Source organism: Vulpes vulpes, chromosome 2 (assembly GCF_048418805.1).
Source record: "Vulpes vulpes isolate BD-2025 chromosome 2, VulVul3, whole genome shotgun sequence".
Classification (NCBI taxonomy): Eukaryota; Metazoa; Chordata; class Mammalia; order Carnivora; family Canidae; genus Vulpes; species Vulpes vulpes.
In genome coordinates this window covers 20251253-20273696 of record NC_132781.1, presented here as the reverse complement: position 1 = coordinate 20273696, position 22444 = coordinate 20251253, and the positions used below count along the sequence as shown (strand labels likewise).

The following is a 22444-nucleotide window of genomic DNA, read 5'->3' as shown; positions in this document are numbered from 1 at the left end:
CCAAAGGCAGGTGCTAAACCGCTGAGCCACTCAGGCATCCCAATCTTACATCATTTTCGTCAAAATGAATGAGTTACTATTTTTTCTTTTATGTGTAACTCAAGTAAAATTATGAACTGTGGTCTCAGAATGTACTATATCATGGGAAAAGATTGGTGGGGTGGTTCCAAACTGTTCAAGGTCCAAACGTTTGGAAGTCATGGTTAATCCTACTTGTCTCTGTTGCCCCCAGTGTTTCTGGCTGTTGCTTCTTAACGTGATAAAGACAGAATTGAGGGGGCACCCCAGGTGGCTCAAGCGGTTTAGCACCACCTTCAGTCCAGGGGACTGAAAAAAAAAAAAGACAGAATTGAGGAAGCTGTAGTTAGGAAATCTAGTAAGTGCTCTGTTTTGGTGTAGGGCTGACCCTGGATCTGTTCACCTTTTTTTTCTTTAAAAAAAAAAAAAGTGGTTTTTTTTTTTTAAGATTTTATTTATTCATTCATGAGAGACACAGAGAGAGAGAGAGAGAGAGAGAGAGAGGCAGAGACACAGGCAGAGGGAGAAGCAGGTTCCATGCAGGGAGCCTGATGTGGGACTCGTTCCCGGGTCTCTAGGATCATGCCCTGGGCTGAAGGCAGTGCTAAATCGCTGAGCCACCCAGGCTGCCCCAATTTTTTTTTCTTTTTTTTTTAAGTAAGTTCTACATCCAATGTGGGACTCATATGCACGACCTCGAGATCAAGAGTCCCCTGCTCCACTGACTGAGCCAACCAGGTACTCCTGGGTCTGTTCACCTTTAACATTTTTTTCTTCTCTTCCTTTTTAGCTATTTCAAGAAGCCCCTGAATATCTATTTTGGATTTATTCCTGAAATAATCTTCATGACTTCTTTGTTTGGCTACTTGGTTATCCTTATATTTTACAAGTGGACAGCCTATAATGCTGATACATCTGAGAAAGCACCAAGCCTTCTGATCCATTTCATAAACATGTTTCTCTTTTCCTATGGGGACTCTAGTAATTCGATGCTATATTCTGGACAGGTACGTCAACCCAGAGGTGGACTATCTTAGGTGGTTATCCTAGATCTGGAAGCCAGATATATCTGTGACTCTGGAAAATCCTTTAAAAATCTTTTTCGTGGTCTTAGTTTTCAGCCCATACATCCAGAACTAAATTCAACCCATCCTCCTTAGTTTCAGAGGATCTAATATAACTCCTGTATCCACAAGGGGTAGAATTTATAACTCTCATCCTATGAGACAATTCCTGGGCTTTGCCACAACATCTTATTATTTTGAGAAGCTAGATAGAGTGTTATTCATAGATCAGTAGGAAAGTACTATTTGGGGGAAATTTGTGCTGGAGTTGGAAACTGCATGTTTGATTAATGTGATGTGCCTTATCCTTACTTTATAGAAAGGAATTCAGTGTTTCCTGGTAGTGGTTGCGCTACTGTGTGTACCTTGGATGCTACTATTTAAACCACTGGTCCTTCGCCATCAATATTTGAGGAGGAAGCATTTGGTGGGTATATTTTTATTGCTGAAAGTTACTAGATTTTTTTTTTTCCTTGAGATCAAGGCAATTCCTCATCAGATATAATGAATTGTGCATATGTCTATATACTCTTAAAATGCACTTGTGTCATATTCCCAGCACAAGCACTGGACCTGCTGAAATTAAAAACAAAAACAAAATACCACCACATGTATTTGCTGTTCGAACACCTGGATTTAGCTTTGAATAACTCAGGTAGAGAAAACAAGTTGGGATTTTTTACCTTTCCTGGTCATGCTTTGCTCATGCTGTGCTCAACAGAATCCAGGTCTAGGCCTGCCTAGATGCAGTGTCAGCCAAATCAGGGCTTTGAGAGCTGCAGGTGGGTAAATCCTCTCATGTGGTTTGCCTGGGCAACCACAGGGCTGACACCGAAATATTTTCTTTTAAAATGAGACCATGATACTTTCACCAACCAAGACCTCAGAAAAAATATTTGGTTTAAAGTACATGATTTTTTTTTTCTTTTTAAACAGTAGCACATACACTTGTTTACTTAATGTATGTGTGTTTATGAATTCTACACACACACACACGCACCCACTTAAGTTACCAAATTTTCATTTCTGGTGATGCAGTAAAGCTTACTTATTACAGTGCCTAGTAAAACCCAAAAGATCTTATTGCATGACTCTCATACAGCTGTTAGATTATTATTCCTGTTGGAGAGCAGCTGAGTTACAAGATCCTCCTTCTCCCTTTTCTGACCATCTTCATCCTTCCATGTACCCTCCATTCGTCTCCCTCTCACTCCCTCCCTCTTTTGTTTCTTTCTCCCTTCCTCTTTTCTTCCATTCACTATCAGGAAGGGCAGCCTGTGGAGGCCCCAGTCAGCCCAACCCCGAGCCAGCAGGGACTAGAGGCAGCAGCGGCTGCAACAGTGAGTGAATTAAAACTGACAAACCATCACATTTTGTGTAAAAGAGGTGGCAAACAGTGCAGCAGAATTCTTTTCAATTATATTGAGAGCATGGGACGTGTATACTCTTGGGAAGTACATCCTTGTTACTCATTGAGGCAATGACAGAAAATATTTCTACCTCTTATGAATACATTCTAATACCATTCATTGTCATTGGTCTGCTAAGTTTCTCTTCAGAAATTTAAGTACAGTCATGTCTATGGAAGCAAAGTGACTGTTGCACCCTCTCAGAATCCCACCATCTTAATCCAAGATGGCAGCTCTTGGACTCATCCACTGTCATGACTGTATTTTGTGACCCTGTATGAGATGAGTTTTCAGCATGCAGGGAGAACATTTCTGTGATTCTTGAATTAATTTCCCTGCTCTTTGAACTTCTGCTTTGGAGTAACATGTGGACATTTGGTCCGTTTTAGCTATCACTTACTCTCCTGCCAGTGGGACTTTATACATGTCTATTCTTTTGTGAGAGACTCAGAAGCCCTCCTGTCCTCAGCTGCTCCATTGAGACCTCCAGTCTGCTATGGGTCTCATGTGTCCTCTGCATGTGATGCAATAACCAAAGTCATCTGTTTGGAACTTTCCTTCTTTAAATACCAATTCATGATTCAGCAACAGCAATTTGAATGTTAAGCATTTCAACATTTGTCCTTAAAAACATCTCTTAGCCAAACTCTTTTAAAGCACTGATATCAACTTAGCCCAGTCTATTCTAGGTAATCAATAAGATTTTTAAAATCTCACCAGCAATGATCACACATGATACTAGTGTGATCCAGTGGCATTATACTCCTTTAAAAGAAAGTGAAATTTTTAGATGGATAACCATTTCATTCATTAAGTGTTTCTGATCATTTTAAACCTAGATACCTGCTGTAATCATCCTTCTAGAATAAGTCAAAGGCTGACATTTTGGATCAGAAGATAATTTAATGTTGCTGCTTGAAATTATGTTCAAATAGTAACTTACTCTCCTTTCCTATGAGACATATTTTTTAAAAAGTCTGCAAAGCGCATACTATCCACTTATCGATATTCTTCCTAAGTGATCTTTTTGCTAGCCTTAGCATATGTTTCTAATGCATCAGTCTTGATGCTTTTAACTCTGGTATCCTCTTCTGTGACACTATCCAAGCTAAAAGTCCACAGTCTGGAAAGCTGTACATTCATAGGGTCTTCTTTGCCCCACTGGTTCTTTTGCAAAACATCTGGTTGTAGAGAGCAGGCTGAAGGCATCAGGATGATCATTTTACAACAAGGACCCTGGATTATTGACCCTAATGGGCTGAGGATATGATCACTGATCTGTATTTGTTCTGTTCTGTGTCCTCTTGATTGTCTGTAAGTGGTGTGTCTCAGTTCAATTTTTTCTTTTCTTTTTTCTGCTGATGTATATGTCTCATCCCCACCTTCCTATAATTCTCATGTCCTGTGTCCTGAAGGGATACTTGTTAGTGTCTGTCTAGGGTGAGAGGGTTTAACTTGTCTGCCCTTCTTTCTATCTGATGGTTGGGGAAACCTTTGGAAACGACCTTCTGGTTTAGGAGCCTTAAAGCCTGAAGGCTGCCTGGACTCTGTAACCCATGCCAGAGTATGCTGGGGTCCTCTCCTGTCACCAGTGCCCTTTGTTGTACTTGTATTCCACCTTCTGAGAATGGTCGGGTGTAAGGTTCACATGTGCTGGAGGTGCCCAGGGTCTCAGGGCTTCCCAAATCTGACTACACATCAGAATTTGTTTCTTAGGATATATATATATTTTTTAAGATTTTATTTGTTTATTCATGAGAGACACACACAGAGAGAGAGAGAGAGAGAGAGAGAGAGAGAGAGAATGAGAGAGGAGAGGGAGAAGCAGGCTCCATGCAGGGAACCTGACGTGGGACTCGATCCCGGGACTCCAAGATCATGCCCTTGGCCAAAGGCAGGCGCCAAACCACTGAGCCACCCAGGGATTCCCTCTGTTTCTTAGGATATTAAAACAAAAGAAGCAAAAGAAGAAATCAAGATGGTCCATAATTCCATGACCTAGACAATCCCCTACTGACATTAAAAAGTGAAATTAGGGGGCACCTGGGTGGCTCAGTTGGTTAGGTGTCCAGCTCTTGATCTCAGCTCAGATCTTAATCTCAGGGTAATGAGTTCAACCCCCACAATGGGCTCCATACTAGGCTTGGAGCCTACTAAAACACACACACACACACACACACACACACACACACGCACACAATTAAAGCAATAGGTTAGAGAATGCAAATAGTACCGAAAGAGAAAGTTCCCCTCCCCCCAGACCCCTTCTCACAGGCAGGGAAATTTTACTTCCAAATTTTTTCTGCATGTATCTATTATCCATTAACATAAATATGTATATATATGTGTGTGTGTGTGTGTTTTTAAAACATACTAGGAACTTGTGTTTTGGTATATGTGCTGCCGAAGCGAGCACTAAGAATTGTGGTTTAAACTGTGACATTCTTCTGCCCCTTGATTTATCAGATTTTTAAATTTTTACCGTAACCTGGGAGAGTGTGTCACTCTTTTATAGTTGTCTAATGTTCTATGGAATGTTCTGTTGGATATGCTAAAATTGTGTAATCACTCCCTTGTTGATGGATATGTTGGTTATTCTCAGTTCTTTGCTGTTACAAATATGAATGTAGGGAACATCGTTGTCCTTGTACCCTGATAAAATTTCCTGAACATAGATATTCCCAGCAGTGGGATTGCTAAGTCTCAAAGGGTATATGCATTTTTTTGTGTGCTTGCATTTTCAATTCTGATAGACAATAAAGATCATGATACAGTTTGTGCTTGGGGAAATATTTTTTTAAATATAGATTTCCTAGGCTACACCCCAGACTTACTAAATGTACAATTTCTGGGGGTAGCATTTGAGAACCTCTGTTTAATTTCAAGGTGATTCTGATGGAGCTGGTTCTCTGACCAGCATGGGAGAAATCCCTGCTACAAGGAGAGAGAGTCTGTGCCCAGACACTGAGTTCCGGATAGTCAGTAAGCTGCACTAAAGAGGTGCGCACCAAAAGATGAAGCTGTAGGTGGGGACCTCAGGGCAGTTGACCAAACCTGTTGGCACATCGTGTTGCTGCCCAGAAGGCTGTTTTGCAGAAGAGCAGTTTTTGAACTCTTGCCTCATCTGGGCTCCCTGATCAGAAACTGTAAGAGGTGGGTCTAGGGGCTGTTTCTTTAGCTTCTTTTCCCGCTGGCCAGTTAGCACTCATTGGTATTTGTTCGACTTCACCCCAGTTCTGCCTGGTTTTTATACTCAGAGTCCTTTTGCCTCTGTAAACCCAAGCTTTTCCAAGTCAGGTTGACTTAGAAATTCTGCTGAACACAATGCCTGGGAAGAAGCAAACACCCAATCAGCATTTGCCCACGTACCTGTGAAAGAGTTGTAACACTCCAGAATCTTCCACTGAAGGAAAGGAGCCGTTTTCTTTTTTCTTTTTTTTTTAACTCCATATTCTCTAGCCATGAGCTGATATACATTAAGTTTTTTTTTTTCCCTTCCCTGAACTCAGAAGTCCTTTGTTCCTGGGCAGAGACTCAGTACACTTTTGGGAAAGGTTGCTGAACTCTTGGGTTCCAGTTGAAAGTTTATCTGACCAGGTTATAGTCATAGTCACCATGTCATTTGGCTCCTTTCCCTCTTAGAAGGTCTGATCTTTAGTTCTAGAAAAACTTAGACCACTGGCAGCTTTACAGATCGAGCTATAGTCATTGTAGGAACCTGTTCATATGAAGCTTTTCACTCAAGCAGGCATCTCAGTTAGCCTTGACCAAGGCCAGGTTGGTGTATCCTGGTGCAGCAGGCAGAACTGCATGTTGCCTCTTATCAGAATGAGGTGGTAAATGCAGCTGGGGCTGGGGCTGGGTCGGTGGTGGTTGGGGTGGGGACAGTGGTTTGTTTGTACTTAGCTGTTGGATCAGCGGGTTTTGATTTTGTTGTTAGAATATATGCTTTTCTGAGGTTTGTATGTACTAACCATCGCCCTTCCCCATCTCACAAAATGTCACATTAAAGCCCAGGCAAATTCTACTCTTTCTGTTCATCTGTGTAGGGAACTCTCAACTTTGGTGGGATCAGGGTGGGCAACGGACCGACAGAGGAGGATGCTGAGATTATTCAGCATGACCAGCTCTCCACCCATTCAGAGGACGCAGAAGAGGTAAGATCCAGTGGCATGGGCTTCCTCTCCTACTGTGGGTCAGCCCTTGTCTGGTGTGCGTCAGTGGCCTCCCTCCAGTCCTCTTGAAAAATGAAAATACTATTACTAGTGATCAGCCTGCCATCTGGGCCTCTTAGGGCACTGCTACTGTTTCCAGTGGGTGTTGCCTGCAGTGCCTGTGGGACCTGTGATCCCTTTTCTGAACTCCAACTCTGTGCTGCTCGCAGTACTCTGCATGCAAATCTGAGTCACTAATTGTGCTCCTGGGAACCGAGGGCAGTGTAAGCCCTGGCTTCCCTGCTCTTGTGACCAGAAACACAGCCCTCTTCAGGCTGTTCTTCATCCCTTACCCCTTCCAGGAATGGTTCCAGTTGGAACTGTAATTGCAGGTACTTTTAAAGGTCTTGTCCCACTAATGAGCACTTGTTGCAGACATATTATTTGAGCTTTTTAAAAAATGTTATTTGCCTCCTTTCTACAGAGAGTGAAAAAGTAGGAAGGGCACATTAGACTTTTCTTTAAACCTCCAATGTCCAAGCTATTTGTTAAAATCCAGTCTCCTTGCCTGACCACTCCCACCACAAAGCCTCTGAACTGAACTTTTGAATGCCATCTATTCGTTATATCCTCTTCCCCCTGCCTCCAATTATATTCTTTTTGGAGCAAATAGAATAGGAGTTGACAACCCAGGTGACTGAACTTTTCAGTCTGAGTGACCAATTCCACCATGTGTATGACATTTTAAAAAAGAAACCATAAGGGTTGGGGTGCCTTTAAAAAATACGTATCTTAATGCTCTAAGTCTTACTGGTTTTGCTTTCTGTGTATGCTGAGGAGGCCTGCCTCCAACACATTAGACCCCTTTAATATTAACAGTTTTCCCAGAGAAACAGTAACCTTGTGCTGGTAACTTGTGACCTTGTGTGGCATGGCTTCCCACTAAGTGTAAATTTGTGTTTACAAGCCTACCGAGGATGAAGTGGTAAGAAACAAGCTGGCTTTGCCTTCATGTTTATCTGGGGCTTCTCTTCCCATCCTTGTGATCACTCTGCTGACCCTGCTGCAACCGGGGGCCACACATGACACCCGCGCATCCCGCATCTCATTGGCCATTTCTAACCAGTTTGTGAACCTGTGTCCTGAAAAAGCTCATCTCCATTAACTGCATCTCATGTCGGTCACCTCTGTCTTTGTTTCATTGACTTTGCTGATCTAATAACTCTGAGAATGGCTTTGAAAGGAGCTACAAGTAATGTCTGCTTTGGCATTCTTGAAGTAACCCCCTTGGGGGGGATTAAATCCCATTAGTCTTTGCCTTCCTCTCCTGTGGTGTTATGTATGGGAGTAGCTGTTTCCTCCTTGCTCCTCTGAGAGCTTGTGAGTAAAGCTCGCCCTTCCTCCCTGTCTGAGATGCAGCCAACCTCTTCCTACTGTCCTCATCAGCTTGATGATGCTTGACGTGAGAATTGCTGGACCCTCACTTGGGGTCAGCTCTACCTCCCTGTTACCCAGGTAGGAGGTAGGCAGCTTTCAAAATGGAGGCTTTGCCTCTCTGATGCATTCTAAAACAATCCTATCTATGTGAAAGGAGTTCATATTATACCAGATAATAGAAACAAAGTTGACTATTCAGGCCACATTTGGAGTAGAAGGCCTTCTAGCTCAGCAGTAATTCAGTTAGCAATGCACAGATTTTAAATTGGGTTTTTAAAGGCCTTGCTGCACTGTTTGCATCTTCCCCCAAAACTTTTCTCTAAAAATACCTAGACCCATGTACCCTTCCCTTTTTTGGCTCGTAGTCCTCTCCAAAAGAAAGTGGGATGAGAATGGGAAAACCTTTGTTCTATGTAAAACAGACCGTGTTTGGTCTTCCTGAAGGCTGGAGTGGCTCTTTTGCTGGCATCCAGGAGCCTCTGTGTTCCTATGAGCGGCTCATCTGCACAGTCACTGGTTGAGTTGCCCTGAAGGGCTGGCTGGAAGTGTGTTCCATGTTAGTGAGGAGCCCAGCCCTCTCCCAGTAACATAACCTCCAACAACACTGCTCTTTCTAAGTGTCTTCCTAATTGAGCACCCAATGCTATGATCATCATCAGAATAGTCCTCATTTGTAAGCCATTTCCCAGGGGCTTTGGATATCCACACAAGATGGACTATAATTCAGCCTCCCTAGTCTCTGGCCCCTCAGCTCCCTCAAGGGTTCAGCTTCTCATGGCTTCCTAAATAATGATGACATTTTATCTCTGTCAGGCACATGCACAGTCTAGTTCTCCACAGCCAGATTTGGATTAATTGTTAAAATTATCTAAAGATTTCAAACAAAACTTTTTTTTTTTTTTTAAGTCCAGCCTACTTCTTTTAGAACTTCCCTTTTTTGCTTGGCTGTGAAAATCTGTCGGCCATTATTGCAGCCTGGTGGAAGTAGCAGTCTCTCTCTCCAGGGAGCACTCAGTCCAGTTGTAGACCAGGGCCAGGCCAATTGATTGTCTGGGAAATCTTTAAAGGCTGTAACCACTCAGCAAGGGTCAGTGGCACTTCTCCCTACTGTGTCAATTCACCAGGTGTATTCATCCCACCCACCCACCCATCCATCCATTCATCCCATTAATCCATCTGTTCATCACACCCATTCATGCATCTTACCCATCCATCCATCTCACCTACCCACACATCTATCCATCTGTCCTCCCCCCGAATCCATCCATCTGTTCATTTCGTCCATTAATTCTTTTATCCCACCCATTCATTCATTCACCCTCTATGTGCCAAGCTCTCTGTTTGGTGCTACAGAATCTGCAAGAAGAAAGACATAGTCCTTGCCTTCAAGGAACTCCCAGCTAAATTGAGGAAACAGTCTGGGTGACAGATGGTGTGATTAAGGTGTGCCCAAGATGCTATGGGAACACAGAAAGAGGGCACCTGACAAGTACGGGGATGGGGGTGGAGAGAGAAGACCAGAAAGTGATTCCCGAAGGAGATTGTTGCTAAGCTTATTCTGATCAAGCAGGATCTCTGTGGGTGCAGAGTGGGGATGCAGACCCGACAGTGTGTAGAGTTATCAGAAAGACACAGGAGTGTGGGTCCATCACGTGTTTGAGATAAACAAGTATACAGCTTGGCTGGAGCCCAGGGCCAGGAGTTGGAGACCAGTGAGAGCGGAGCCTGGAGGTTGCAGAAACAAGCCGCAGGAGAGCGTTTGGATAGCAAGTAACTGGCAGAGGGTGGTGAGGCCAAAAGTGTCGCAGCATGTGGGCATTACTGAAATGCTTTAATGGGGGTGTCCTAGGGGATATTGGATTGAGGAGGGGTCACAGTCTGGAGGCCTAGAGACCCATTAGTCTGATACAAGTCATGAAAGAATCGGGAAGCCTGAACTGAACTGAAGCATTTGCAGGGGAGTTGGGAAGGAAAGGACAAATAATGAGGTTAAAGAAGTTAGAGCTACGGGTCCCAGGACCTTAATGAATATAGGCAGTGAGAGTGAGTGAGGATTCAAGATTGCCTAGTGACTTCCAGGCTTAGGTGCCTGGGGCCCTAGTGGTAATACTCTACTAGACATGGGGCGTGGAGTAGAAGTCAGTCCTGGTGGGGACAGAGGAGAGTAATTAATGAGTTTAGGTGGCATTGAATTTGAAGTGCCTGTGGCACACTAGGAGATGCAGCATGGCTAGTTGGAAACAGGCAACATAGAAATGAAGGTGTCCATTTGGGAGTCTCTCCTATGGGTGGCTGTCCGAGCCCTGAGCAGCAGTGCTGCAGGAGAGGTGTAGGAGCTGAAGTTGGCCCTCCAGCGTTTAAGGAAGAAACAAGATGGAGACTGGGAAGGAGCATCCGGGGAGGTAGGAGGAAAACCATGGGCAGGCGAGTGTCTCAAGAGGGAGGAGGAAAAGGTGACAATGGGAGACACTGCAGAGGCTCAGTGAGGACACAGAATGTCTTAGACCTCACGTCTGGAAGGCAAGGGAGTGGGTGCAGGGAATGTTGGGTTTGTGGGACAGAGAGGGTGGAGGGCAAGGCGCAGGAGGTGAGGAGGAGTGGGCTGTGCCCTGGGGGAGAGTGTAGACAGGAAGTCTGCAGCCATGCCCCTCAGTCACAGCTGATTCCTGAGACAGTGACACTCCTACATGCTTTGGCTGTGTTTCTCACTAAATCCTCCCCCCACCATTGTCTTCCCCCATTATATAGAGATGAAAACTTGCCCAAGGTTACAAAGCAGGAAGTTGGGAAGAAGAGAAAGTGTAGAAAAATAATGCCTAGAAGAAAGGCTTCCTCCATGTTCTCCATTCTTCTGGGAGGAACTCTGGGTAGAATACTGCTGGGGGAAAAAAAAAAAAAAGAATGTAACTGCTGAAAAGGGGGCTGGTTCTATAGGAAACCCAACAGTCCCTGCTTTTGTAGAGCTTTTAGGAGCAGAGACCTTTCCTTCCTCTGAGCATGGGCTCTGGGGGGACAGCCAGGACTGGTGGGAAAGAGCTCTTAGCAGCTTGTTGGGATTGAGGTAACGAGGATTACCCTGGTTCTTAGGATAACTAGGAGGCCTGAAGAGCTTGTTGCAAAAGAAAAGCCCAGAAATACTCAGAGTAGAGACGGTCAGAGGTGAGGGAAACTGAGGCAGTTGCCCAAAAATGGCGTGTTGGAGCTGGCCCCTCCCAACTGGCTGTACCCCTGAGGCCTGGGCTGTTAGCACTTTACCAACCAGCTCCTTCTCTCCTGTCCTCATGCAATTTCCCAAGACACTTCTGGTGTCCTTTGGGAGTGGAGTCATGTGAGTCTTGAAAGAAACTGGTGGAAAAACAAGACTCTACGTGAGGGTAGGGCAGGCTGGGGAGGCCCTGTGCTTCTGGGGTTCCTGGGTGGGCTGTGTGGGAGGATCCCGGAAGGGCCCACCTCCTATTCTTTGGTGGCTACTGATTGCTCCACCTGCCAGAGGGAGAGGCCTTGCCGTATGCCTGGTGCTTCTGGAGCATGCCAGTAATTCTTCCCTAGCTCTATTTGGAGCAGGCCTACAAATGAACTCCTACAAATGAAGCTTGTTCTAGCTCTCCTCCTTTATTCTGGAAACAATTTTTGATGTGGAAAGGAGAGCTGGGAGAAAGGGAGCATGAGAAAAACAGAAAAAACAATAGATGTTCCGTGTGGTCTCAGTCAACTGGAGGATTTTGGAAAACTTTTCCAGAAATCTCCCTATGTCAACTCAGAAGCTACAAGGAAAAGTAGGTTACCTTGTTCCCCACAGGTTGTAAGAATAATAATCAAGGTGGCTGTAGAGGCTTAGCCTCACCTTGGCAACCCATCTGCTGAAGCCTGGCTGGGGGAAAACCCTTCTCTCCTGACTCAGAGCAGGGTACCTCACTTGGGCACGGTGAGGAGGAAGTCAGCTGGGGCAGGCCCAGCAGCAGGGCCCTAAGAGCCCCAGGTCCAGACAGCCTGTTTCTCTGAGTGCTTTTCACTTGCCATATATTCTACTCTTGAGCTTACAGCCTAGCAGGGGGAATCAACAAATGTGTCTGAAAGAATCTCAGGCTGGAGGTCATTAAAATATAGTGTATTAAGGGAAATGGAGTGTCCCAGTTGGGGGCTAAGCCAGGCAGGATTCCTGGGGATAGCATAGGTGAAATCACCACCCGAGTTCAACGCTGGGGGTTTCTGGCCCATGTAGCTGTTGGTGCTGGTGCTCAAGCCCAGGCTCAGAGCACCATGGGGCCATAGAACAATCTACATATCCCCTCCCAGCCTTATATCTTCTTGGTTTTCTCCCATGACAGTTTGACTTTGGGGACACTATGGTCCACCAGGCCATCCACACCATCGAGTACTGCCTGGGCTGCATCTCCAACACTGCCTCCTACCTGCGGCTCTGGGCCCTCAGCCTCGCTCATGCACGTGAGTCTGTGTCTCTCAAGTTGAAAAGTATGGTTTTCCCCTTCTCTGGGTACTCTCTCAGATGTAGGGCTTACATAGAGTGGAAATAACAAAAAGGTTCTGGAATTATTCAGACTTCTGACTTCTAGGAGAAAGATGTCCAAATGGGAGGATCAGCGCTTTTGCCATAGCTATGCACTACGGTTGTAGGAAGCCCGGGTACAGTGAACACTTCAGTGAGGGATGGCAGAGCAAAATGGAAGGTCCACAGCACCTCTTGCCAAACTGAACTAGATGTCCTGTCTCTGCATTCCCTAGAGTTGTCTGAGGTGCTTTGGACCATGGTGATCCACATCGGCCTCAGCGTGAAGAGCTTGGCAGGAGGTTTGGCACTATTCTTCATTTTTGCCGCCTTTGCCACCCTGACTGTGGCCATCCTCCTGATCATGGAGGGCCTCTCAGCTTTCCTCCACGCACTGCGTTTACACTGGTGAGTTGGAGACCGGGGATGTGTCCTTAGCTGCATGGAGGGCAGCTTTCCTCTCATACGGAATCCAGAGACCCTAGGAAGTGTCTGCTTTCATTCCCATCATTATGGCCAAGGACCTGTGTTAGAAGTGAGCATCAAGAAATGTCCACAGAAAAGCACAGCTAACTTTTCAGAGCCCACAAGAGAGAATTCTCCAGTGGGTGTTGTCAGATTCCCTCTCGCTGCCTTTAGCACTCTTTACTGCTCTTTGTTGTGACTTAAAAGACCTGCTGAAGTCATTGCTTTGTTTGGGTTTTTTGTTTTTTGTTTTTTTTTTTTTGTTTTTACTCTGGCATAAGTTCTCTCCTTTCTTGGGAGCGATGGAAGCAACTCTGGAATAAATTTGTAGCCCAGGAAGATGCTAGAGCACACTGTACTCCAGTTTTGTCCCCCTTTTCTGTCATTGTGCCAGAGTCTTTGGGTAGGACCCCTGGCAGCTTCTTCAGGAGGGCAGGTTTGGATTTGTTTGTTTTCTTTAATGTAGTTTGTGGCTTTTAATGGCTCTGCCTGGAGAGAGTTAGCTCAATCCCAGGGAGTGGGAGAGGTGGAGTCTGGTCCAGGCAGTGACCATGTGACCTCAAGGTAGGGTTGCCAGATTTAGCAAATAAAATTATAGGACATCCAGTTAAATTTGAATTTCAGATAAACAATGAATTTTTTTTTAGTGTAAATATGTCCCAAATGTACATGGGACATATTCATACTAAAAACTAGACATCCTGTACTTTATCTGGCTTCCCTATTTCAAGCCCTCCCTCTTTTGAGTCTCCACTTCTTCCTTTATGTTGTGATTCTCCTCTTTTTGGTTCTCACACCTCAGTGAGAAGCTCTCAACCCTCCCCCTAGAGAAACACAACCTCCAACAGTTTTACCTGTTTTAAGGGTCACAAACTCACTGACCATACCTTAGGAACCCCTAGATGAGATGGTGCTAATGATCTCAAAATCAGAGAGTGTATGTATGCAATGTCTTATTACATCCGTTTTCTTTTATATATATATATATATATATATATATATATATATATATATATATATATATTTTTTTTTTTTTTTTTTTTTTTTTAATATCCGTTTTCTAAACCTAAACCCAAGGATCCTCTTCCCCATTCCCCTTATCTTTGATTTTCCTCTCGACTTGGTTGTGCTGAGCCTCCTCAAAGATTTGTTTGCTGTTCTAAATGATAGAGGGGAACGTGAAGCATGTAAGGGCGGGGCATAGCTGGGACTTACTCTTCCCTCAAAAGCTCCTTTAAAATAATCCGTCCTCTGGCTGGCTTTCCTCCTCCTTGCCGCCCTCCTCCCCACCCAGCTGTTGTTTATTTACTGTCCAGCTAGGAGGTTAGGAGCGCTGTATGGCTCAGACTGCTGGCACACTACCCTGTTCTCAGCTTATCAGCATACTCTCTCTCCAGCACACTTCCTCAGCCACTCGGTATGAGGGAATGTCTGTGTAACCAGCCTGTGGTGACTCACTGTTTCTTCCTTCCTTTCATCGTCACTTCTCTGTCTCTTGAGCCCTGGGCTTGAAGGGCCAGTTACTACCCCACCTGAATTCTAACCCAAATGGGGAGCCTGTTGCCTCCTCCCTGGGTGGGCTAAGGAGCAATCCCGGTGCTGGGTCAGAACTGTCAGAGCGGTGAGCCTGGCACACCATGGTATGAGGAAGGTCGCCTGGGCCCAATCTCCAGAGTGAGCAGAGGCAGCTTGGGAGGCCATGTTTTGTTGCCAGAAGGATTATTTCTTCCTCAGGCTTACCTGTGGCCTTCAAGTGAAGGTGTCTTCCCATGTCCCCATGAATGAGCCCAAGGACCTAATGAGTGACAAGAGAGTGGGCTTCAGAATTAGGTCCACCCGTGTGCAAACTTCACCTCTGCTGGCACGGGCCGGGTGACCCTGGGGAGAGCACTTACCTCTCTGAACCTCACTTTCTCTCACGTAAAGAGAAGATGGTATCTACATAACATTGGTTGCCGTGATAAATACAAAATAATGCACATACCAAGTGCCTGTCGCTGTGCCCCGATGCATCATAAGCTGGTGTTCAAGTACAGATTGGAGCTGCCCCACTTAAAAGTAGGCTGCCCTGTGGGGTGGACATCTTGGCCATGGTCCCTTGTAAAGAAATTGTCAGTAGCCTGTTACGAGAGGGGAGATCCCCAGGGGAGGCACATTCAAGGAAGGGGCTCATGAAACAAATTTGTGCATTGATTTGTTTGGATAGTGGAAGTATCACAGAGAAGAAAAAAACCCAAGGCCGGCTATCCCCATTGTTATAGGCACATTTGGAGCGTCACCTTTACTGAAAGGGGGTGTGGGATCCCTGTGTGGCTCAGCGGTTTAGTGCCTGCCTTTGGCCCGGGGCATGATCCTGGAGTCCCTGGATCAAGTCCCCGGATCGAGTCCCACATCGGGCTCCCTGCATGGAGCCTGCTTTTCCTCTGCCTGTGTCTCTGCCTCTGCGGGACATTGCTATTTTTCCTGGGGTCCAGTCTGGCCGTCTTCATGCCTGTCACTTTACCCCTGGCTGTCATCTGGGGTTTCCTAATCCTGATGCAAAGGCTAACCCATTATAAAAGTTCTGGAGGTCTTTGGCAGGGACAAGAACAACATCATCTGCTTTGGTGACAAACACAAACCATCAGTCTGAAATTCATGTAGGGTCCTGAGGAGGTAGGTGGTATATTTGAAAACAAGAGTAAACAGGTTATTGTCCCAACCTGCTAATTCTGTCTCCTTTTGTGTTATATGCCTCTGTTTTTGCTTACTGTAATTAGCTGTCTTTTATTCCTCACAAAAGCCAAAGGCAGGGATAGGATGTGTCAGTTTGTGGATTCCAAACTGACGTTAGTGGTAGAAAGACTGTTGCCCCCCCCCCCAGCCCACTTTCAGAAACCAAATCCCTTCTTACCTAGCAGATTCCACATACGTGTTGATGTGCACATTCAGACACTCACACATTGGTTGAAGGCCAAAAAAAAGGTAGGGACCAAATTGTTGTAAGGAATGTAGTAGCTCCACAGCAGGACTGCATGGGATGGCTGGAAGAACAGCTGGCCCAAAAGTAAGAACACCTGAAGTATAGTTCCTGGCTGCCATCGTTATCCTGACATGTGGGCCATCAAACAGATGTGTGTTCCAGGCCCTGGACTGCTCAGAGAGTGGCAGAAAGGGCCAGAGAAGCAGTTTGGCCCAGAGTCATCTTTCTAAAACTGATTCTTTTCACTCACACACTTGCCAGGAAAGGGAAGAGACCCAGGACTCCTTTCCCCTTCCCTCACTCAAGGAAACAAGGTTTCCTGTTACATAGCAGGAGTGAGCACTCTGGGGACTCCTACTTATCCTTCTGGGTCACTGGGTGGCCTTTACCAGGTACTACACCTGGAAGGGAAGGGGTGTCAGAGAAACTCCTCCAACTTCCTGAGGCCTTCCTCACAACCGTTATTTTAGAGGTGCATTTCAGTGGCTTGGGGCATGGCTGGACCCCTGAGGGGTGTTAGCAGGCTCCTAAAACAAGAGGAACTTGCAAGGTGGCCAGCAGTGCCTTCTGGGCCCTGGTGCAAAGAACTTCATGTTTGTACTTTCTCAGGAAGCACACATTTCCCTGGTTGGGAGGGAGCCGAGGGTGGGGAGCCCAACAGGGAGATTGCTTTCCAGCTTTGTTCTGGGAGTTTGAGAAGGGAGATAAAGTCAGGCTGACCCTGAGATGCCCAAAGTGTCTGTGATCCTGGCCACTCTGTCTCTAACTGCAAGCAGTGGTTGGCGGTAAGGCAGTATCAGGCCCTGTGTCAGAGGGACCACCCATCTCCTCATGCGGCAGAATTTATGCACTTGCACCCCAGACAGGTGTACCCTTTCTAACCCCTGGGCCCCATGGGCAGATGAGGCATGCAGAGGAATGCCAAGAGAAGGATGGTGATCCCATGGGCATCTGAAAACTTCTGAAGCTTCTACTCCATTTGTCCAGTTCAGAATTCGAATTGTGGTTAGCCAACCAGGGGGTCGAGTTCTGGCCCCCTCGTAGACCCTAAGGTGACTTGCCCATGACCTTGCTACATGTTGTTGAAGGCGAATGGAGTGCGTCCGTCTCCTTTCAGTTGTTCAGAAATGGCCTTGCCACATGCAGATGACCTACTCAGCAAGAAGCATTTGGACCCATAGCAGTGGGTGATAAACAACAGCTTACCCCTTCGTCACCTAATTCCCCGAACAGAGGCTAGAAAAGCTGTAGCTTCTAGGACTTCTCAGGGTACTGGGATATGGGGACAAGTTCAGACCCCAGTTTGAAATTGCTCTTGCCAGGAATCCTGTGACTGCAGTTTGAAGCCTCCTCCCCCAGGTCCTCTTTTTCCCTTGGCCCAGGGAGTCTGGGAGGCTTGGGGACCTTGGCCCAGCCCCTGGAATGTGGGGCTGGGAGGAGAAGGCTGCCTGTTCTTCCACCCACACAGAAAATCCTGTTCACCTCTCCTCCCGAGGGGGTGGGGCTGGCAGCCCTGCAGTGTCCTCAGCCAGCACACCAAGGGCTGATGGGGCCTCTGAGGCCCTCTGAGTGTCACCACGGACAGCCCCCCAATGCAGACAGTCTTTCAGTATGCAGGCCTCTTGGCGTGGAGGCAGGATGAAGCCCTGCCCTGCGCAAGAACCATTGCCTGAAGCCTGCCCCAGCCCCCAGCTCTGCCCGTCCTTGCAGGGGTTCTGGTGACCCCAGGGTGACACAATGCTGAGTGGAAACTATTCCTCAGGGCAGATCTCCTTGGCTTTTTTATCCTCTGAATCATGCATTTTTCTGCCCATATTTGGTGGTGATTTGGTTGCTGGGCAGCCATCCAAGGAGTATGCTGAGGGACGTGTAGCCTACAGCCTGGCTCTGCTTCCCAGAGTGCGATCTTCCTGCCCCTCAGAGTTTGAAAGGACCCCAGGGAGACCATCAGGGATGGATGCTGAGCTGCCTGGGAAGGGAGGTGAAGCTCTGCTTTTCCTTTCAGCCCCTGAGAGAAGAATTCATTCTCAGATGTTTTTGTAGTTGGAGAATATTTTTGCCATTACTTGGAAAAGACTTCCCCTCCTGATCCGCCCCTGCCCCCATTTCCTGCAAATTTCCTCCCCAAAGCATCCAGCCTTTACTTGCAACCCTCCCTTCTCCTTCCTCCTTCAAGAAAAGAAACAAACTAGAAAACAAGGGTGCTTGCCAGAATCGTTGGCGCTAAGCTCACTGCCGCCCAGGGGCTTCCCTAAGAGCTCTCCCATGAGCCCCTGCCAGGAGCCCGCTATTTATTCTCTCCGTTGCCATTAGAGCACATGGCTAGACAAAGAGTTTTGCATAAACACTCTGCTCGGCAGGAAGGAGTAGGAACTGAGGACAAACCCGTGTGGAAGTAGGCCCTGTGGAGGTAGGTGGCCCTCTTGCCTTGACCAGGGCACGCTCGGGCTTCAGAAGCAGGGCTTATGTGCACTGTGGGAAGTAGACCAAGGCCTTGGGTGGGTGGGCAAGGGTGGGGGGCAGAGGCAGGCTGTTCTCCCAAGCTCAGCTAGGAAGGAAGGCCTCAGGGAGGAGGGTTAGAGCATCTTGCTAGCCCAACCATGAAATCCCAAAAGGATTCTGTGGAGTGATGACTTTCCTTTTCCCTTTCCCCTTTCCCTAGGGTCGAGTTCCAGAATAAATTCTACAGTGGAACCGGTTTCAAGTTCCTACCCTTCTCCTTCGAGCACATTCGGGAAGGGAAGTTTGACGAGTGAGCCCCTCCTGGGACTGTGTGCCAGCAGGCTGCTGTCCCCAAGGCCCTCCACAGTGGTTATCTATGCTCCCCTTGCCTGTTGGTTGTGATCCCTGGGTATCGGAGCATTTGTGTCATCCCTGCCAGCCCTCCCCCAGCCGCCTGCAAGTCATTTAGATAGATCCGTCCTCCCTGGGTCCCCCACCACCGCCAATTTCATGTGTAGTGTAGTGATTTTCTAAAGAGAAGCTGGGCTCTCGTTGTCAGTCACACCCACTGGGCACCGGCCTTGCCCTCCCAGCCTCCGTCCATCCAGAGACAGCCCCTTCTCTCCCTTGGTGGTGAGCACATTTGTGCGTTTTACCTTTGAGCCCAAAGCCCACGGAAGGAGCACCTTTGCTATCCACGACCAGACTCTTTCTGCCACTCTAGTTACTTGTTTGGGATAGGGGCGCTCTTCAACACACCTCACTCTTGGATTAGCAACGGTGGCTCCTGGTACTTCTGTCCTCTGCCCATCCCCTCTGGTTTTCAGAGCAGTTGTTAATCAGGAATTCAGCTGGACCCCACTATGCCATCGTACATGGCTTCTCCCTGTCACTCCCAAGGGTCCCAAGGTCCCCAATACCACCTCCCTAACCTGCACCCTCTCCTCATCCCTCACAGACCACCGCCTCCCCCCTGCCCCCATGTGTACCCAGCATAACAGCCTGGCAGGGAGTGACCCAAACGTAGGTCCTGGCTGCCTCTGTGGTTGGATGCTTCTCAGGCCATGCTACAGGCTCTGCCACAAGTATTCCCTCTGGGCAGAGGGTTCAAACTGTTGTTCTTTCCTGGTGCAGACCCCAAGACCTTTCACTACCCATAATCATGAGTCTTGAGGGCAGGCCCACAGTCATCAAGGGCAGTTCTGCCTGCAGACCTGCCTGGCTCTGCCCTTCAGTGCTCCTTCCCACTTCTGTTAGGGCCCCAAGTCCAGGGAGTGGGATCCTGGGCAGGGAAGGTTGGTGCCATTTACAGTTTGCAGATTGGAGGCAACCACCAAGGGTTAGTGCACATGATTATGAGAGCTGCACAGCCCTGCCCCGCAGACTGATGGTGAGCCATCCCTGAAGGGCCACCACTCCTGTCCCCCCCCCCCCCCCCATGCTGGGCTATGGCTCTTGGGGCCTTTTAATCATGTGCTGGTACAGCAGCCCTGGCTGCTTCAGCTAAATTGAACCCTGTGGTCCTCAGTGGTTGAGGTAATCCCCTGAATTGGCCAGGCCACTGCCCTGTTCCCAGTCTGGTTTCTCTGAGTGAGTTACTTAGAGCTGCTCACAACTCTTCTTGGGCATGAGCCACCAGCCCCAGCCTCACTGTGTGCTGGCCAGTGTGACCTGCCCCTCCCCCCACCTTGTGCAGAGCCCCCTCCCCTCTGGGCCCAGTGGTTTATATGATGACCTTTGCTCCGTTTACAGCAGGGTTTGAAGCAGAGCTCTCTGTCAGGAACCCTGCCCAAGGCCCTTCTGTTCACACATTCCTGTGCTGAATAAAGTGTGTTTGACTCTACCCGGGAGGCTGCCTATTCCTGTGCCCGCGGCCCCCGTGTTGCCGCCCCTGCCCTTCCTCCAGCATGTCTGCGGATCGGATCGGAAGCCACAGCTGCAGGCCAGGCAGTTTGTGAAATTGTCACCTCTCAGGTTTCCCAGGCCCCTCCCCTCCCTCAAGCCCAGCAGTTTCGGGATACTGCCTCCCGTGGGGGGTGGGGGGTGGGGACCCGTCCTCCTCTTCCTTTCCCACACACCTACCCAGAGGGTAGGGGAAGAGGAGCCTGGGCATCTGCCCACCTTCCTCTCCCTCTTCTCCAAGTGTGCTTTCCAGGACTCAGTAGCCTGGCTGTTCTGAGCCCCAATGCCCTTGGCCTTGGTGTGAGCCAAGGCTCTGTGTGGGGTTCCTCCGGGCAGTGGGAGAATGTGAGGTGCTGACGGAGGCAGGCAGCTGAAGAGCCAGCGGGCAGGTGGGCAGGGAAGGCACCGTCTCCGCCCTGACTGCCATGTAAGGCACCCACATTCTTTCTTAGTGCCCTGCCTCTCCTTTCCTCCTGGGGCCTCCGGGACAGGACGGGCTGCACAGGAATGTGAGCAGCTGCTCGGGGAAGGGTGAGGAGGGCCAGGAACACCCTGTTTCATGTTCCTTCTGCTCAAGCCCTCTCCTGCCCTGAAATAGGCCCTCGGTGCATCCCCCCACCTGGCCCCACACACAAACCGTCCAGGGTGGACTTGAGGTGGGTGAGCTGAGACAATTCAGTGTGGAAAGAAGAGCTTTCAGGTGCTGATTGCCAAACTGTGTATCCACATGCAAAAGAACAAATTTGGGACAGCAGCCCCCACACTATATAAAAATTAACTCAAAGTGGGTTATAGACCTAAATGTAAAAGTTAAAAACTAAACCTCCTAGGGGAAGTTATAGGAAAATATCTTCATGAACTTGGGTTAGGTGATTTTTAGATACAACACCAAAAGCAAAGCACTAAAAAGATAAAGAGGGATGCATGGGTGGCACAGTGGGTTAAGCATCTTGACCCCTGGTTTCATCAAAGATCCTGAGATTAAGCCTCACATCAGGCTCAGCACTCCGTGCAGAGTCAGCTTGAGTTTCTCTCCCTTATCCTCTGCCCCTCCCTACCTCTCTCTCCAAATCAATCAATCAATCTTTTTTTTTTTTTTTTTAAAGGGCCTTAGGGGTGCCTGAGTGACTCTTGATTTTGGTTTAGGTCGTGATCTCAGGGTTGTGAGATCAAGCCCTGCATTGGGCTCTGTGCTCAACACAGAGTCTGCTTCTTCCTCTCTTCCTCTTTGCCCCCCACCCCCCACACACTGTGTATGCACAGGTACTCTCTCTCTGTAAAATAAAATAAATCTCAAAAAAAAAAAAAGATACGGGCTTTAGACTTACAAGGTTTTGTATTTAAAGGACAGACTCCAGACAACCCTCACACTGGGAGAAACTGCAGATACATATGTGTGTGTGTGTGTGTGTGTGTGTGCGCGCGCACGCGCGCGTGTGTGTAGAATATATGAAGAACTTGTAGGGATCCCTGGGTGGCTTGGCAGTTGAGGCAGTTGAGCGTCTGCTTTCAGCTCAGGATGTGATCCTGGAGTCTCAGGATCAAGTCACACATTAGGCTCCTTGTGTGGAGCCTGCTTCTCCCTCTGCCTGTGTCTCTGCCTCTCTCTGTCTCTCATGAATAAATTTTTTTTTTCATGAATAAATTTTAAAAATAAATAAAGAACTTTAAAAAAAAATAAAGAACTTTTAAAATTCTGTCATAATTACATAAATAAATACCTTAATTTAAAATGTAAAATTAGGGGTACCTGACTGGCTCAGTCAATAGAGTGTGTGACTTTTGATCTTGAGGTTGTGAATTTGGGCCTTTATGTTGGGTAAAGACATTACTAAAAAATTAATCTTAAAAAAAATAAAAGGTAAAAAGAATAAATTTTTTAATTAAAAAAAATTAAAGGGGACGCCTGGGTGACTCAGCAGTTGAGCATCTGCATTCGGCCGCCTTTAGTCCAGGGCAGGAGTCCCACATCAGGCTTCTTGCATGGAGCCTGCTTCTCCCTCTGCCTGTGTCTCTGCCTCTTTCTCTGTGTGTCTCTCATGAATAAATAAGATCTTTAAAAAAAAAAAAAAAAGGATTTGAGT

The 22444-nt window shown here is 47.4% G+C and overlaps 1 protein-coding gene across 38 annotated transcripts in view; it reads left to right on the top strand.

Annotated features, from left to right (window-relative positions):
• Window positions 1–20301, top strand: part of ATP6V0A1 (ATPase H+ transporting V0 subunit a1) — a 64961-nt gene extending 44660 nt beyond the window's left edge. For 6 of the 38 annotated variants that reach the window (XM_072747147.1, XM_072747145.1, XM_025987032.2 and 3 more), the window contains exons 16-21: window positions 809–1025; window positions 1402–1509; window positions 6541–6648; window positions 12411–12528; window positions 12826–12997; window positions 18679–20301. In XM_072747147.1, the coding sequence (XP_072603248.1) occupies window positions 809–1025; window positions 1402–1509; window positions 6541–6648; window positions 12411–12528; window positions 12826–12997; window positions 18679–18772 (817 nt within the window). In that variant the 3' untranslated portion in view covers window positions 18773–20301. Of the gene's footprint in view, window positions 1–808; window positions 1026–1401; window positions 1510–2347; window positions 2423–6540; window positions 6662–7612; window positions 7631–12410; window positions 12529–12825; window positions 12998–18678 lie in introns of all 38 variants that reach the window. The other 32 variants (XM_072747154.1, XM_072747152.1, XM_072747149.1 and 29 more) reach the window with 10 other exon arrangements.
• The last annotated feature ends 2143 nt before the right edge of the window (window positions 20302–22444 follow it).